We start from the raw sequence: 16,237 nt of genomic DNA, 5'->3' as shown, positions 1-16,237 counted from the left end.
GGTAAAATGGTTCTGACTAGTTAGAGCATATTTGTTTTAGGCTTAGGTCACATACGAGAGAAAGCCACTCCATGTCTCATGACGGGGATCATAGACATTTCCCCCCAGTGGACTCAATGAGCTTCGTCTACAGCATGCTGAACATCGTCTGTATAAAGACCCTGAAGGTCTTCTTGTCAATGTCACAGAGGCACAGGAGCTCATCATGGGTACTCCCGGACAAGACCAGCTGTTCACTGCTTTGGTAGCAGTGGAGAGTCTGTGACTACCATGACAGTAATGACTCTGACTTGACCTTCGATATCTTCCATAAAGTCCATAAGTAGCTTTCCCATAATGAACTGTTTCTGCTGGCAAGAGGTGAGAAGAATTGCGCCTCAAGCACCGGGGAGCTCTGATGAGAGGCTTGCAGTAGATATTCTCTGTCATGACAGCCTGCATTGCAGTTGCAGATTGGTCTTCTGCTTCCTGGTCCGAGGTGCTGTCTACCACTGAAGAGGGATGACTCCCATTCTCATCTGACTCACAACTGCAATGTGACAAGCTACCATCTGAAGTTGAACTAGACAAACCAGATGTTGACTGCCCCCTTTCCTGACGCATTTCAATCTGCTGTTCTAGTACAGTTGAGGCCATGTCTTTATCCTCCTCTTCTTCAGTCATTTGAATCAGGCTTGCCAAAAGCATGGATGGCCCCAGTAAGTGAGCATCTATGGTACGGAGCTGGTCACCTTTTCTCCTCTGCACAGCAAAACGTGGATTCAAGCAGGGCGTGGTTGTACTTGAGCGGCGTCTCAAAGAATGTTTTTGAATTAGCCTACTTCCCCCTGGACAGTGACTTCTAATACCCTTAGGCAGACCCTGCAACTGCAAACTGGACCGTCTCCTCTGTGTAAGGCCTGTGGAAGGCAAGCCAGCACTTGACCTCCGTCGTGCTTTGCTGGTAGGTACAGCTACACTGCCCCGTCGATGCTTGCAGCAGCTGGTAGTGCTTTTCCTCATGAAATGTCTTCTAATGAAGGTGTCCATTACTCAGTGTGGGAAGGGCCTAAAGGCTCAGCAGCTGTCAACGTAGAAATCAGCAGATTAGCAGGACATCAATCACTTCATAAAAATAATCAAATCATGCCGTTGTGTGCCCATAGAAGGTTCTGTATTACATGGTTAAGATGTTTCACCATTTCCTCCTTTAAAGATGTTAATTTTTAAGCACTTTCTCATTTGCACCTTCTAGAACCATGTGTCCTCCTTACCTCAACTGTCATGTCCACAAAAATAAAAAGGTATGAAGAATAAAGAGGAGGAACCATCGTAAAAAAAAAAAAACAACAAAAAAAACACGTTTCAATCCCTTACTAATATACTTGATTAGTGCATGACTTAATCTGTTCTCATTATACAAATGTTTATTAGGAGAACAAATAAGAATCCTTCTCCTATGGGAACTTTTCATTGGCTATTTTATTTAAATTTTTTATTGTTGATCATTCCTAAATAAAACTGCATAAACGTTTTGTATCTTTTGTGAATCAATCATGCACTGCAGTTATTTAATTGCAAAAAAAAAAAAAAGAGGATAATGCTTAGACTTACAAGAATCAAAAGGTTCTAAAAGTTTTGTTTATTATGAAGATGTTCTTCTTAAATTTGCATATGCTGGGTTTATGTCCAAATGTCTGTTGATGGCGTTCTTGTTTGATAGCCAAGATTCAGCCAGCTCTCTGGCACTTTTAGTACTGGCCTTAAATCTTACTTGTACATTGTCCCAGTTAAATGTATGTCCTGTTGATTTAGTATGCGTATAGATCAGTGATCGTGAGTCCTTTCTTCTGATGGCGTTACGATATTCATGTATATGTGTTGCGATTCTTTTTAATTTTTGTTCTATGTATACCGATGGGCAACAACTGCATGGAATGCCATAAAATGGGTTTCGTGTTTCTACTGTCAATTTCTTCTTTTCTTTGGTGTACATAGGACAAACATCACAAAGAATCGCAACACATATACATGAACATTGCAACACCGTCAGAAGAAAGGACTCACGATCACTGATCTATACGCATACTAAATCAACAGGACATACATTTAACTGGGACAATGTACAAGTAAGATTTAAGGCCAGTACTAAAAGTGCCAGAGAGCTGGCTGAATCTTGGCTATCAAACGAGAACGCCATCAACAGACATTTGGACATAAACCCAGCATATTCAAACTTAAGAACATCATGTTCATAATAAACAAAACTTTACAACCAATAACCCCCCAACCATCCACATAATTTTTGCTGTATATTGCCTTTGATTCTTGCAAGTCTAAGCATTATCCTCTGATGAAGGCCCCTGGCAGGGGCTGAAAGCTCAGGAATAAAAACTACTTTATGATCCATAATTCATTTTCTCCCTTTGTGGATCTCCAGCTGCAAATATGCAAACTGTATCACAGACCTTCTCTTCTCTTCCGCCCATGAGGACCGGAAGAGGGCTTACATCCACCTCAGACCACGTGGGGGTGACCACCCTTGTTCCTTTGGGGGCCACGGGTACAGAACTTTGAAGCTCTACCCTGTAGGGGCCCATGGTCATCACCAGTGGGCGCCCCTGTGCCTAGAGAGCCCTGGACCTCAGCACTTCCCGGTGTGGCGGGGAAGAGGATCGGGGACACCCAGAGTGCTTCTGGGTACACAGTCGGTGCTTCCGCCACACAGAGGCGTGTCCGCGGAAGGACACTGGAGGACACCTGAAGCACATCTGGGTGCATATAAAAGGGGCTGCCCCCCTTCAGACGATGACTGGAGTCAGGAGAGAGAGAGACGAGGTCCGGAAGGAGGCAAAGAGGAGGCCGAAAGGAAGAAGGCATTGTGTGGTGTAGGCCAGGACTTTGGGGACTTGGGGACTGTTGAGCACTCACTATAAATATGGAGCACCAAAATAAATGTGTGTGCGGTGATTCAAACATGTCTGCCTGTCTGTGTCCGGGTCAAGTTCCACAATATATATACATATATATACATATATATATATAAATATATATATACACACACACACACACAATAGTAACTTCTAAAATCTTTGTAATTTCTCCCAAAATGTGACAACACACATTACATGTATTTATATTTCAATTTGCCGACAATCACAACCATGTTTCACATATATTGTGAAGAAATGAAAGATCCTCTAATCAGGACAGCTCACTATCCAATGTATTCAGGATAAGTAAGTATGAGCCAGGGATTTTGCATAGTATGCATGAAAGTATAATCAAAATCGCTGATCAGAAGAACAGACACAATGCTGCACATGTGAACCTACACTGCTAAGGCTCAGAATTTAAATATTTGTAAAGGTCATCAGAGACAACCCAGCACACATTGTGGTTTTCAGTTTACATACAAGCAATACTGAGAGTCAGAAGCCAGCCAGACAAGTCCACAGCAACAAACTGCATTTCCAACCGCAAAAAAAATCTAATGCAACTTATTCAAATTTTCAGAAGGTCACTTGGTCAGAGCCGCACTGCAGAAACTAGTGTAAAGGAAACAAGATGGAGGAGCTGTGACTATAGTGGCTTAAACAGAGAACAGTTCTTTATTGGCACACACATATTTTATACTAATGATAATTAACACTTGTATTCTGTGAGCCATTTTGCTTTTCTAGTGATATGGATTACAGTTATCATGACAGTACATATATTAATCAAGAAATGAATAGAGCGCTAATGATGTGTTTGTGAACTGGAACGGTAATTTTAAACTTGGGGCTAAGTAACTGTACAAAAGCAAGTTAGACACATTAACTAATAAATAATAATGCAACATAGCTTGAGATGGCATAAGTCATTTTATCAGTTTAAATTAAAGAATATGGAAGCTTTAAAAGAAATCAAAAGATGCTATTATGTTTCCATGCAATGAAATAACCTCTCTCTGTATAGTTACATGTCTTTGATTGACTTTTGGAACTGACTGACAAGAATTTTTTGGCTATTTGCAGATAACCTAAGGAAGCAGCAGTGGTAGTAGTTGTAGTATTGTCAAACTTACAGAAAAGAAGCATTTTTTACTAATATTCACATCATTCCGTCTTTAATTTGTTTCTTAAATAATAAGCTGTGCATTTATTTTAAATTATTTTATTGCCTGGAAGAATATCAACATCTTTTCTTAATACAGCACATGAGAAATAGATTGGAGTGATGAGTAGTGGTGTTGATATCTTAATATTTTTAGGAAAAACACGAGACAATACTTTTTCTATAACAGAAAATGTTACAGTAATTCATTTTTGATATCACTTACTCTTGATATTAATTTTATACAAAAAACATAAATAAGATCAAGATTAAAAAAAAGAATACAAGTGGGATTTGAATCAAGATGCCACTGACAAATAGTCGGACATGACACCTTCTGCGTTGTTCTGTAACTGATGTTGATCAGCAATTTATCATCCTTTCCAAGCATTAAATGTGAAATATCATTGCTTTGTCAGATATTTTTTCATGACTAAATTAACATTTTCGTGAGGTCAGAGTATTGTGGGCCTCAGGGCCATGAGATTGATCCAATTGTGAAAAACATTTTTCCTTAGGTTGTCTGTAAATAGCAAAACTTTCTTGCCCATTAGTCAATCAGGGACAGCTTTACACCTGTATAAAGGCACTGTGCTGAGCTAGTAAATCCAACTGGCAATCAAATTTCTCATCTTACAGCACAAAAGTAATGCAAGCACATAAGGGCATCATGTTAATACAGTCTCTCTAAAGTCATGATGCTGACAATAGAGGCACATTTTATTGTGTATATGTATTGCAAAACATATTATACCAGGATGCAATTCAGACAGAAAATGTGTGATAGTGTCAGGTGTACAGTTGGACCCAAAGTTTGCAAAGCCAACAATGCTTTGCATGTACAGTACTTCACTGCACATTTACTTTATGACTCCCAAAGTGTCCAAAACCAATGAAAATGGTGAGTAAAGATCCACTAGTAATACAAACACCCTTAGGTCCTTTATATTATGTTAAATGATTTAGGACATATTGGAAGTCATGCTAAATTAAACAAAAATGTTACAACACAGGCATACATTTCTTTTTGCTTGTTGACTCTATAGAATACTAGAAAATATGCTGACACACAATGCAGCCTGCCATCTGGCACTTCTACTTGTTATTATATAGTGTTCACTAAAAAAAAAATTCAATTCAGCAAGCTATTTTTCATTATGAATAATAATGACTATGTGTTAAAAGCAGCATGCTGTAACAAAAATAAGAGAAAAAATTAAAACATCAGTAAACAGTGCTGCTGCCTTAAGGATCCAGTATCTCACATTTGAATCCTAATCTAGAAGAATTCACACTTTCTCCTCACAATTGCCTGGATTTTACTCATTCATCCCCCAAAAATATGTATATTTGACTGAATGGTTGATTTTAAGCTGAACCAAGTCAAGTGCAGGTGTGTGTGTGTATGAGTGACTCTACACACAACTATCCTACATCCCAAGCTGCAATCCCTGGGACTAAAAATTTAATTATATGTGTCTAATAATGTTATGTTATATACAAACACACATTCACTCAAACAAACATAAAGAGAAAGTAATCTGTTTTAATTACCAGCAACCAGAATTAAGACAATTAATCTTCCTTTTAACTTGTTTTTTAACTTGTTTATCCCTGATGACATTATTGCTCACTATCTTCCTTCTTCTCTGTGTACATAATGCGCGCTAGTATAGAAACTAAAGCAACATACCAATTTCATTATGCCATTTCTCATCTAAGATGGATTTTAATGTTGAGTTGTACTTGTTTTCTTTTGAGCTTTGGACTATAACTTATACTTGTTAATGGGTCTAATAAACACTTTGATGCCGAATACACATTTGTTTCCTCTTGACAAGCAAATACAAAAGGGAGGAATATAACAGTGCTTACTAAAAGGTTTTTAAGAAAAGAAACAAATTAAATATTAAAACACCTTCATATTTTTGATAATTTTGTTATTTTTTTTGTATGTAAAAATTATCCATAGTCATGCAGGGGTACCTCACAGAATTTTACAATGATACAGATTTGAAATGAAACCTTTCAAATGCTGACTTTTTTTTTTCCAAGACCAATTCTCTATCCATAATAAACTTTTATATAAAGACACACTAAACAACTCATTTACTAGATGAGAAATACATTTAACTCTGCTTTATAATAAAAAAGGGTGTTAAGCTAAAATGTGAGTTCAGACCATGTTCTCAAATTTGAGCATATGCATGCAATTGTTTTCAGAAACTGAAAACAGAAGATTGAATAAATTTAAATAACAATATTTAAAATAACACAGAATAACTAAAGATTACCAAATTATTCTAACAGGAAGTGCAGCAGTGAATCAATAGTCATATGAAATTCAATGTATTACATTAATTGCACAAAAATGCTGCTGGCAAACAGTGAAACTCTCAAGGGTGTTGAAACAACCCTGAGAGATATATAGTAATGTGGGGGTGGCAAGCATGAACTGAAGCCTATATCCTTGAGAGAGACTGCAATCTGGAACTGTAACTGCCCCAGATATGTGATAAAATCCTTTTAAGCAAGGAGACACCTATTAGACTAAAAGGTGAATTTTAGTTAAAGCTGCTATCTGGACTATACTCACTTCCTTTGTAATCCCTACTTTCATTAAATGATCTACAGATCTGGGTCAGTGTGATATGACAACTTCATGGTTCTAAAGGTATAGTAAAATGTAAGGATAGTAGTAAGGCTTCCTTACTTTTGTTTCTTCATTTTTTTACGTATATTTGAAAACCTATTATAGTAGCACATCAATATTTTATTTTCAAAGAAAATATGTCTAATTGTTAGAAACAAGCTCTTAATTCAAAATGCCTATCCCTTTACAGAATAATAAAACCTCTAAAATTAATCAAATACAGTTTAGCTGCATGTAAAAACCTGCAATGAAAGTTTGAAAGCTTTAGGCTCTGTAATACATTGTGTGTAGATTAACTTCAGCATGCCTTGGCATAACAAAATGACAAAAAATATTTTCAACGCCACTAACTTGTCCAGAAAACTAGATGACAGCTCAATCATAATCTTTAAAGAAAAATAGTGCTTAAAATCTTCTTTAAAGGCAGAGATAATATTGTGTCTATGGATTGAGAGGAAATCTGACATTTGTTTCAATTAACAAAAATCCAGAAATGCTGGTAACAAGCCATTATAAAATTTAAGGTTTTCAATATTTTTCTAGTGTTTGTATAACATACATTCCTAACTTGCATTTGTTTCCAATTTGAGCACTCACAATCTTATAATGTCTGAAGATACTGTGCTAAAACGAGCTTTGGATAGGTCCTCACTTTCTGAAACGATAAAATTTAAAACTGCTGTGGTAAAAGTTAACTAAGAATCATAATATGTCTGACCTATGGAGAGTTATATCCAAAAAATTCAAAAAGGGTAGTTTTTCATCTGTACATTATAGTTACCCAAGAAGTAATTTCTTTAAAATAGATAACTTACTACCTTCTACTAAATTATGTATGTATATACAAAGCTGTTGTTATCTCTGATCATGCCTTTTTATTATTTTAGAGCTAAAATCATTATGCCCCACTAATCTGTCAAGAACTGATTCATGCAATTCTAAACTAAGTACTTTAGATGTGTGTTGAACCTTTTAATTTTATTTGTTGTTTTAGTCTTTATAAAGAACCACTTTATGGGACTCGCTTGTCATATATCTCTCTAGGAACTTATTGCAGAGTCCCATGGATTATTTTTGGAAAAAATTATTAAATCACTTTTTTTTTTTAATTGTTTTGTGTTCTGTTATTGCATTTTGTTCCTTACAGTAAAATAAAAAATAAAAAACAAATAACGCACATATAGCTTACAAGGTGAATCACAGACATCAGGTGCATAAAACTTCACAGCTACACTGTTGTTAGTGTAGAAAAAGAAAATGAAATGGGTTAATACCGTATACAATCATGAGGCAGCACCGCTGTGTAAGGAATTTTCATAATGGAACACTTAGCTCTGCCAGCTTGTGTAGTGAAAAATCAATCAAGTTAATATTAATTTTATACAAAAAAAGTTTGGAATTGTTGAACTTTTGACAGTTACTTCAGCTGGCAAATATATTTAGTTACATATACATAACATGCTATTTCTAGACCTGAATATTACAGTGGATTTAGAAAATATAAAGTTCCTTTCACTTTTTTCACCATTTGCTATGTTGCAGCCTTGTGCTAAAATCATTCAAATTCATTTTTCCCTACATTAAATAATACTCAATACCCCTGAATGACAACACAAAAAGAGGGAATCAGGATTTTTTAAAATTTATTAAGAATAAAAAAAATGAAGGGCGGCACGGTGGCGCAGTGGTAGCGCTGCTGCCTCGCAGTTAGGACAGCCGGGTTCACTTCCCGGGTCCTCCCTGCGTGGAGTTTGCATGTTCTCCCCGTGTCTGCGTGGGTTTCCTCCGGGCGCTCCGGTTTCCTCCCACAATCCAAAGACATGCAGGTTAGGTGGATTGGCGATTCTACATTGGCCCAAGTGTGTGCTTGGTGTGTGGGTGTGTTTGTGTGTGTCCTGCGGTGGGTTGGCACCCTGCCCAGGATTGGTTCCTGCCTTGTGCCCTGTGTTGGCTGGGATTGGCTCCAGCAGACCCCCGTGACCCTATTCGGATTCAGCGGGTTAGAAAATGGATGGATGGATAAAAAAAATGAAATATCACATTAAACACAAGTATTCAGACCCTTTACTCACCCTTGGCAATCATTACAAGCCAGAGTTTTCTTGGGTATGATATGAAAAGCTTCGCAAACCTGAATTTGGAGATTTTTTTGCCATTCAAATATGCATATACTCTCAAGTTCTGCCAAGCTGGATGGGCAGCTATTCAGGTCCCTCCAGAGACTCATTTGGGTTTGGGTCTGGGTTTTAGCTGGGCAACGTAAGGGCATTGCCAGCGCTGTCCCTAAACCACTCCTGTGTTGTCTTTGCTTTCTGCTTATCTTGTTGGAAAGTGAACCTTCAGCCCACTCTGAGGTCAAGAGCACTCTGGAGAAGGTTTTCATTTAGGATATTTCTGTGCTTTGCTTTGTTCAGCTTTCCCACAAACCTGTCTAGCCTCCAGGACCCTGCCGATGAAAAACAACCTCATATAATGATGCTAGTGATACTCTAATTGACCATCCATCAATCTAAATCAGAAAAATTTTATTTCATAAAACTCGCGTATTGATTAGGAAACCGACCAATCATTGTTCTAAGCTTTATGGTAACTCAGTCATAGTGTTCCTTTAGGCGATGTATTACAGTAGGTGAGGTGGTGCACAGATACCTTTTTTTGGTTAATAAATAAAATGAATAGGAAACACCGGTTGTCTACAGTTTAATGCTAAAAAACTCCAAAATTAGCATTTTAATATAGAACATAAGGACTCTATGTGTCTGATTATGCAGGTGCTTAGTTTAAAAGCTTTTCAAAAGGATAAAGAAAAGAAAAAAATGGTGTCAGCCAATTCAGTACTGTATTGAAATTCATGATTGATATAAGCCCTAATGATGCTGCCAATATCATGCTTCATTGTTAGAATGGTATTACACAGGTGAGGAATGGTGCTGATGTTAATTTTCGTAAGACCATAAAATCTTGTTTCTCACAGTCAGAGTTCTTTAGGTGCCGTTTCACAAACTCCAAGATGGCTTCATTATTTTAGGTTCCCTGGAGATCAATCAGAGTGACAATCAGGTTTTTGGTCACCTTTCCTACCATTGCCCTTCTCCCAGGATTGTTCAGTTTGGTTAGGTGTCCAGCCCAAGCAAGAGTTGTGGTTGTTACAAACTTCTTCCATTCAAAGATTATTAAGGCAGCAGTGCTCTTGATAACCTTCAATGCTACAGGAAGGTTTTGTAGCTTTCCTCAAATCTGTGTCTCAACACTCTCTTCTGCAGGTAATTCCTTCAACCTCCAATACACATCGATGGCTTTTGAACCTTAAACAGATAGTTGTGTGCCTTTCCTAATTATGTTCAATTAAGTGAACAGACTATAGGCAGATTTCAAACATGTATAAACTTCTCAATGATAATCAAAAGTAAAGGATGCACCTCACGCCAAAGTGTCTCATTACTTGAGTTAATGTGATATTTCAGCTTTTTATTTGTAATAAATTAGCCAAAAATTCTAAAACTCTATTTTCACTTTGTCGGTTGAAGGAAAAAAATTAATTTAATGAAAATTGAATTTCAAAATAGCAAAATGTGAAAATGTGAAGGGATGTGAATACTTTCTGAATCCACTGTCTTTTTAAATTAAAATGTGCCTCTTAGCATAACTTGCATATATTAAAGTACAGTAAGTGACCAAGTGTGCATAGATAGAAAAATTTGATAAAGTTTGGAATTTCTTTGGTGTATGTGCAATTAAGCTTCACCTACTGATGCCAAACTTTTGTTTCATTGTTTAATATGTTCCTCAAACTCCTCAGATTCTAATTAATGGATCATGCAGTCATTCTGAATATAAAGAGCAACACAAGCTTTTATCTAGGTATTAATATATTTCATTCAAGGGGAGCTTAAGTTATGCTGATGAGGTAGTGTTCATATGTAATGACACAGGCACTCGATTCTTAGTTTTCCTTGGTTTCAAAGAAAAAATAAATAGCAATATTGAGAAGACTATATGCATTATTAATTCCAGCTCAGTTTGGCTGACCTTTCTGCCTTTCAGTAAAGTAGTAAGTAAACACAGAAGTCTAGTGTGTTGAACATGATATATGTCAGTATGCTTAGAGTGCCCAGAATGTCATATTACCCAACCCCTCCCCACCCCCCACCAAAGTGCTACAGCTTCCAGGGCTGCTTGTTGCGGTAATATCTCTGACTAAGCAGCGGATTAAAGTTCTATTTGCAGCGGATTTCAAAAATGGCAGGACACTTGTCTCACAAAGTGTCATTAAAAACCTGTCTATTGCATGGACTCTTACCTAACTTTTTAGCATGGTCAGTTCAAGCAGATTTTAGGAATCCTTACTCTGGCCCCACAAAAATCCTCAACATAATGCACAGCATATACACAAGCACAAGACTTAACCAACCTGCTCACTTTAAGTGTTAATTACTCCAACATGAGCCATGACAAACATCAGAAGATAGGGACATTCTTCAGAATATTTCAAAACAAGGCAGGACTTCATTTGTAAAACACAAAGCCCGTTTACCTTCAAGACAGAACCATGCAGTTACTTCATGGAAGAACAGAATGCTCTGTCAAATTAGGATACATCTGTACCAAAACATTCAAAAATCAGTACTGCACCAGAACTGTCACAACAAACTCAGTACTTACTCCAGTTCACAGATAACTTGGGAAATGAAATTTAAAAGAACAGTTGAGGATGGAGGACGCATGTATAACAGCTGCTTGTAAGGTACAACTGGAACCCATTGAACTTTATGACTAAGAAGATTCTACATTAAAACACCCAGTTATTGAAATTACAATTGTAGCTCAATTGTAGCCACTCGAGGAAACACACATAAATTGAATGCAAGAATATTCCTAAGCAGAAAGCAAATGCAATTTCATTCCTCAGTGAGTAATCGGCAGTTTCAAAGCCTAGTAAACATACTGTACAGCAACTGAAATGTACACAGTGAGACATGTTTATGATAGAACTAAATAATCCAGATCACTAAGCAATACTTTTGCAGCCCCATGCATCTTGACAATACACACTAGGAAGCTCACTTTTGCTCTGAAGTTTTCGGTGACACTGATCTTCACGTATTCACCCGCAAACACAAAGACCTCAAAGGAAAAAAGAAAAGAGAGAAAAAGTACAACCTGATAACTGTGAGGCAGAAACACTCCCACTCCAAGTGCCCTGCGGTGCTCAAAACTCCTTGCAGTGCTGAAACAGGCCTATCAGAGCAGAGTAGCAATATAGCTGGAAATAGTGGCTGATACTGAGCCGATCAAGAAAGAACTGAATATACAGCTGTGTCCCAGTCCGTTTAAAATAATGTGTGAGCCACAAATAGACTGAACTTCCTCTGAAAGCAAAATTGTACGTTCACAGACTCAAATATACTCACGCAAGAGCGTACTGACTGGCTGGCAGAAAGCTTCCCACAGCCACACACACACACACACACACACTCAAACAAGCATACACGTGCACACACACACAATGGCAGGCAGCTTATGCGCATGCACACAGACATGCACATACATTGATGAGCAGCTCTTACATTCATATAAGTGTTAATACACAAACATTTCCTACATACAGAGACCCAATGGCAGGTAACTCCTGCACACACTATATACATACACCAACAATCAGTTTCAGCGCACGCACACACACACACACACACTGCTTAACGGATTAGAGCTTCTTTAACGGTTTCTACAGCAACCCTTACCACACAAACGTATGCGGAAACTGGAACATGCCACAAGTGCTGTTTAGTGTAGCAACTCGAGTCTTTACTGCTCAGTAAATGTTCTGATCTTTAGATTGTGAACATCTTGAGCTGACATGAGATATGCTGCACGGAAGCAGTCTTTCAAAATTTGAACCAAGAAAGACTTCTCCAATCTAAACTGTGATAAACACAGCTGATCAATGCCTGGCTTGATCTACAATACACCAAACTCAACCCCAAAAATTCATGGCAGTTGAAATAAAATACACTGATCCAAACCGGGACACCTGCAGGTGGATCGAGAAAGGCACTTCTAAACAAATGCATGAAGAATTTAGCTGACCTGAAACATTACAAAAACTGCGGCTGTAAACCTGTACTGTTGTTGCCCTGACAGAAGTACCCTACTTTACCACAGTCCTTCTTGTGAACTGTACCATTTAACAGAAAGCTGACTCAATAGAACCAACAATATAGCTGTCGTCTGAGTGCAGAGTTCTCTGCTATTTAAGCACTGCCTACTCAGCAAAACTATTCAAAAGGCAGCTAAACAGGTAAAGTATGCAAAATTTTATATATTTTAGCATTACCTTAGTCTTGTTTACACTGACCATATGTCTATCATACTATCATTTGCGTTAGGTGGTGCAGTAGAAAGTGCCCAGGGTTCACATCCTTGGACCTCCCTGCATGGAGTTTGAATATTCTCACCATGCCTGTTCCACCCGAGTGCTCTGGTTTTCCTACAGTCCAAAGACATATAAATTAGGTGGTCTAATGATGCTAAATTGGCCTTGTATATATGTGTGTCTGTGTGTTCACCCTGTGATGGAATGGCACTCTATCCAGGGACTGTTTCTGTCCTCTGTTTGCTGAGATAGGCTCCAGCTTCCCTGTAATCCTGTTCAGGATAAAGTGGGTGTGCAAAAAGAATTGATGGATAGATACAGATATAGGGAGACAGATACTTTTGCTGATCCTAAGGGAAAACTGCAGAATTATAGCAGCCTGCACATATAAAACAGCCATCAAACATACACAACTACACAAAATACAATCAAGTGTGAATATTAAAACAATGAAAAAATAAATAGATTATAGGCATACTAAGAATAATTAAATCACAGAAAAAACAAAGCCTAGACAAATTAAATGTTGTAAAGTTATATGCATCTGGTAAAACTGCCTCTCACAGCACTCCCTGGAGCAGCATGGTAGAATCAGCCTTGAGCTCTAGGTGATCTGCAGGTTGGCCAGGGTACCATGTAGAGGGTGTGAGATATTATTCTTTTTAGTCACCAGCAGCTTAGCCAACATCCTTATCCCTAATACTAGCTAACATAGGTCCAGGCTTTTCTCCATAAGACAGCTGTTCTTTCTCATTACCTTTTTAGTCCTTTGGCATCTCTTATGCTTCTGCTGTTACCCAATACACCACTGTGGTTAAAAAAAAAAAAACTAGACATTTCAGAATATGCGTATATGGGGCAACCAGATCAAATTAACTCTAGCATTAAAGAATGCAAACTTGAATTGGTGGGAAAGCTGTCCAACATATTCTGTCACTGTGTTAAATAGAGGTTGAATGCATAAGCACAAACTATACCAACACCAGACTGAGGAAATCAAAACTGATCCAGAATTGGGCATAATTCTGTGCTGTATGCCAAAATTTAAAAAATAAATAAAATGACAACTGAGTATTGCAAGCTACTAGGTAATCTGTGACATGTATGCAGCTTCAGTGCTGTTCAGGTGTGTTTAAAGTTTAACTCATACCTACTGTATATTACCAAGAAGTGTGTTATTATGGAATAACAAGTTCAGCAATGAGAAAACGGAGTAGAAGCTCAATTTGGTATTTTGGAGAAGAAGAAATATACATTTCATGTGAAAAAGTAGGTACACCACATGAAATGGGTTTTTTTTTTCTTGCTTAACATATTAGTCAAACACGCAGATCTACTACAGTCCTAAAATAAAATGCAAATAAAAACCAAATTAAAAGATAAGAAGCCACTGATACTTCTTGCGTTTTCTAAACAGTTGCTCTTTTTTTAGTTCCTCTAGATGTTATAATGTATTTGATCACTTCTGGTGGCTCACACAGAGCAATCTGAATTTATATTTTGGCAACAAATTCTTTTGTTTTCAACATTAAACAAAATGCACAATTGCTCTTTATTCAAGAATAGCAAGAGAAGTATTGTGTTAAAGAATTAATGAAAAAGAAAAGGAAATATTTTAAAAATAACGTAACATGATTGTCAATGTAAATGTTTTGCCACTGTTATGAGTGTTGCTGTCACATATATATATATATATATGTATATACACACACACAAACATACAGTATATATATGTGTATGTATACATATATATATACACACATACATATATATACACATATTATATATATAAACTTATAAACTGCTCAAAAAATTAAAGGAACACTTTGAAAACACATCAGATCTCAATGGGAAAAAGAAATCCTCCTGGATATCTATACTGATATAGACTGGGTAATGTGTTAGGAACGAAAGGATGCCACATCGTTTGATGGAAATGAAAATGATCAACCTACAGAGCCCTGAATTCAAAGACGCCCCAAAAATCAGAGTGAAAAAATTATGTGGCAGGCTAGTCCATTTTGCCAAAATTTAATTGCAGCAACTTAAAATTGTACGCAGCACTTTGTATGGCCCCTGTGTTCTTGTATACATGCCTGACAACATCGGTGCATGCTTCTAATGAGATGACAGATGGTGTTGTGGGGGATCTCCTCCCAGATCTGGACCAGGGCATCACTGAGCTCCTGGACAGTCTGAGGTGCAACCTGGTGGCATTGGATGGACCAAAACATAATGTCCCAGAGGTGTTCTATTGGATTTAGGTCAGGAAAGTGTGGTGGCCAGTCAATGGTATCAATTCCTTCATCCTCCAGGAACTGCCTGCATACTCTCACCACATGAGGCCAGGAATTGTCGTGCACCAGGAGCCACTGTACCAGCATAGGGTCTGACAATGGGTCCAAGGATTTCATCCTGATACCTAATGGCAGCCAAGGTGCCTTTGTCAAGCCTGTAGCGGTCTGTGTGACCCTCCATGGATATGCCTTCCCAGACAAACATTAACCCACCACCAAACTGCTCATGCTGAATGATGTTACAGACAGCATAATGTTCTCCGTGGCTTCTCCAGACCCTTTCACTTGTGTCACGTGCTCAGGGTGAACCTGCTCTCATCTGTAAAAAGCACAGGGCACCAGTGGTGCATCTGCTAATTCTGGTATTCTATGGCGAATGCCAATCGAGCTGCATGCTGCTGGGCAGTGACCTCAGGGCTAATTAGAGGACATGGGGCCCTTGGGTCACCCCTCATGAAGTCTTTCTGGTTGTTTGGTCAGAGACATTCACACCAGTGGCCTGCTGGAGGTCATTTTGTAGGGCTCTGGCAGTGCTCATCCTGTTCCTCCTTGCCCAAAGGAGCAGATACTGGTCCTGCTGATGGGTTATGGACCTTCTATGGCCCTCTCCAGCTCTCCTAGAGTAACTGCTTGTCTCCTAGAATCTCCTCCATGCCCTTAAGACTGTGCAGGGAGACACAACAAACCTTCTGGCAATGACACGTATTGATGTGCCATCCTGGAGAAGGTGGACTACCTGTGCAACCTCTGTAGGGTCCAGGTATCGCCTCATGCTACCAGTAGTGACACTGACTGTAGCCAAATGCAAAACTAGTGAAGAAACAATCAGAAAAGATG

The 16,237-nt window shown here is 38.2% G+C and overlaps 1 protein-coding gene across 6 annotated transcripts in view; it reads right to left on the bottom strand.

Moving 5' to 3' along the window:
* Positions 1-16,237, bottom strand: part of dgkza (diacylglycerol kinase, zeta a) — a 226,338-nt gene that overhangs the window by 155,747 nt on the left and 54,354 nt on the right. For 2 of the 6 annotated variants that reach the window (XM_039754753.1, XM_039754788.1), the window contains exons 1-2: positions 11,891-12,108; positions 56-1,063 (exon numbers count right to left, since the gene is read on the bottom strand). The exons of 1 other annotated variant lie outside the window; for it this stretch is intronic. In XM_039754753.1, coding sequence (XP_039610687.1) covers positions 56-1,029 — 974 coding nt within the window. In that variant the 5' untranslated portion in view covers positions 1,030-1,063; positions 11,891-12,108. Of the gene's footprint in view, positions 1-55; positions 1,064-11,890; positions 12,109-16,237 lie in introns of those variants that run through there. 3 more of the 6 variants (XM_039754762.1, XM_039754780.1, XM_039754771.1) reach the window with 2 other exon arrangements.

This window comes from Polypterus senegalus, chromosome 1 (genome assembly GCF_016835505.1).
Source record: "Polypterus senegalus isolate Bchr_013 chromosome 1, ASM1683550v1, whole genome shotgun sequence".
NCBI lineage: Eukaryota > Metazoa > Chordata > Cladistia > Polypteriformes > Polypteridae > Polypterus > Polypterus senegalus.
This window is presented reverse-complemented; position numbering and strand designations above follow the sequence as displayed.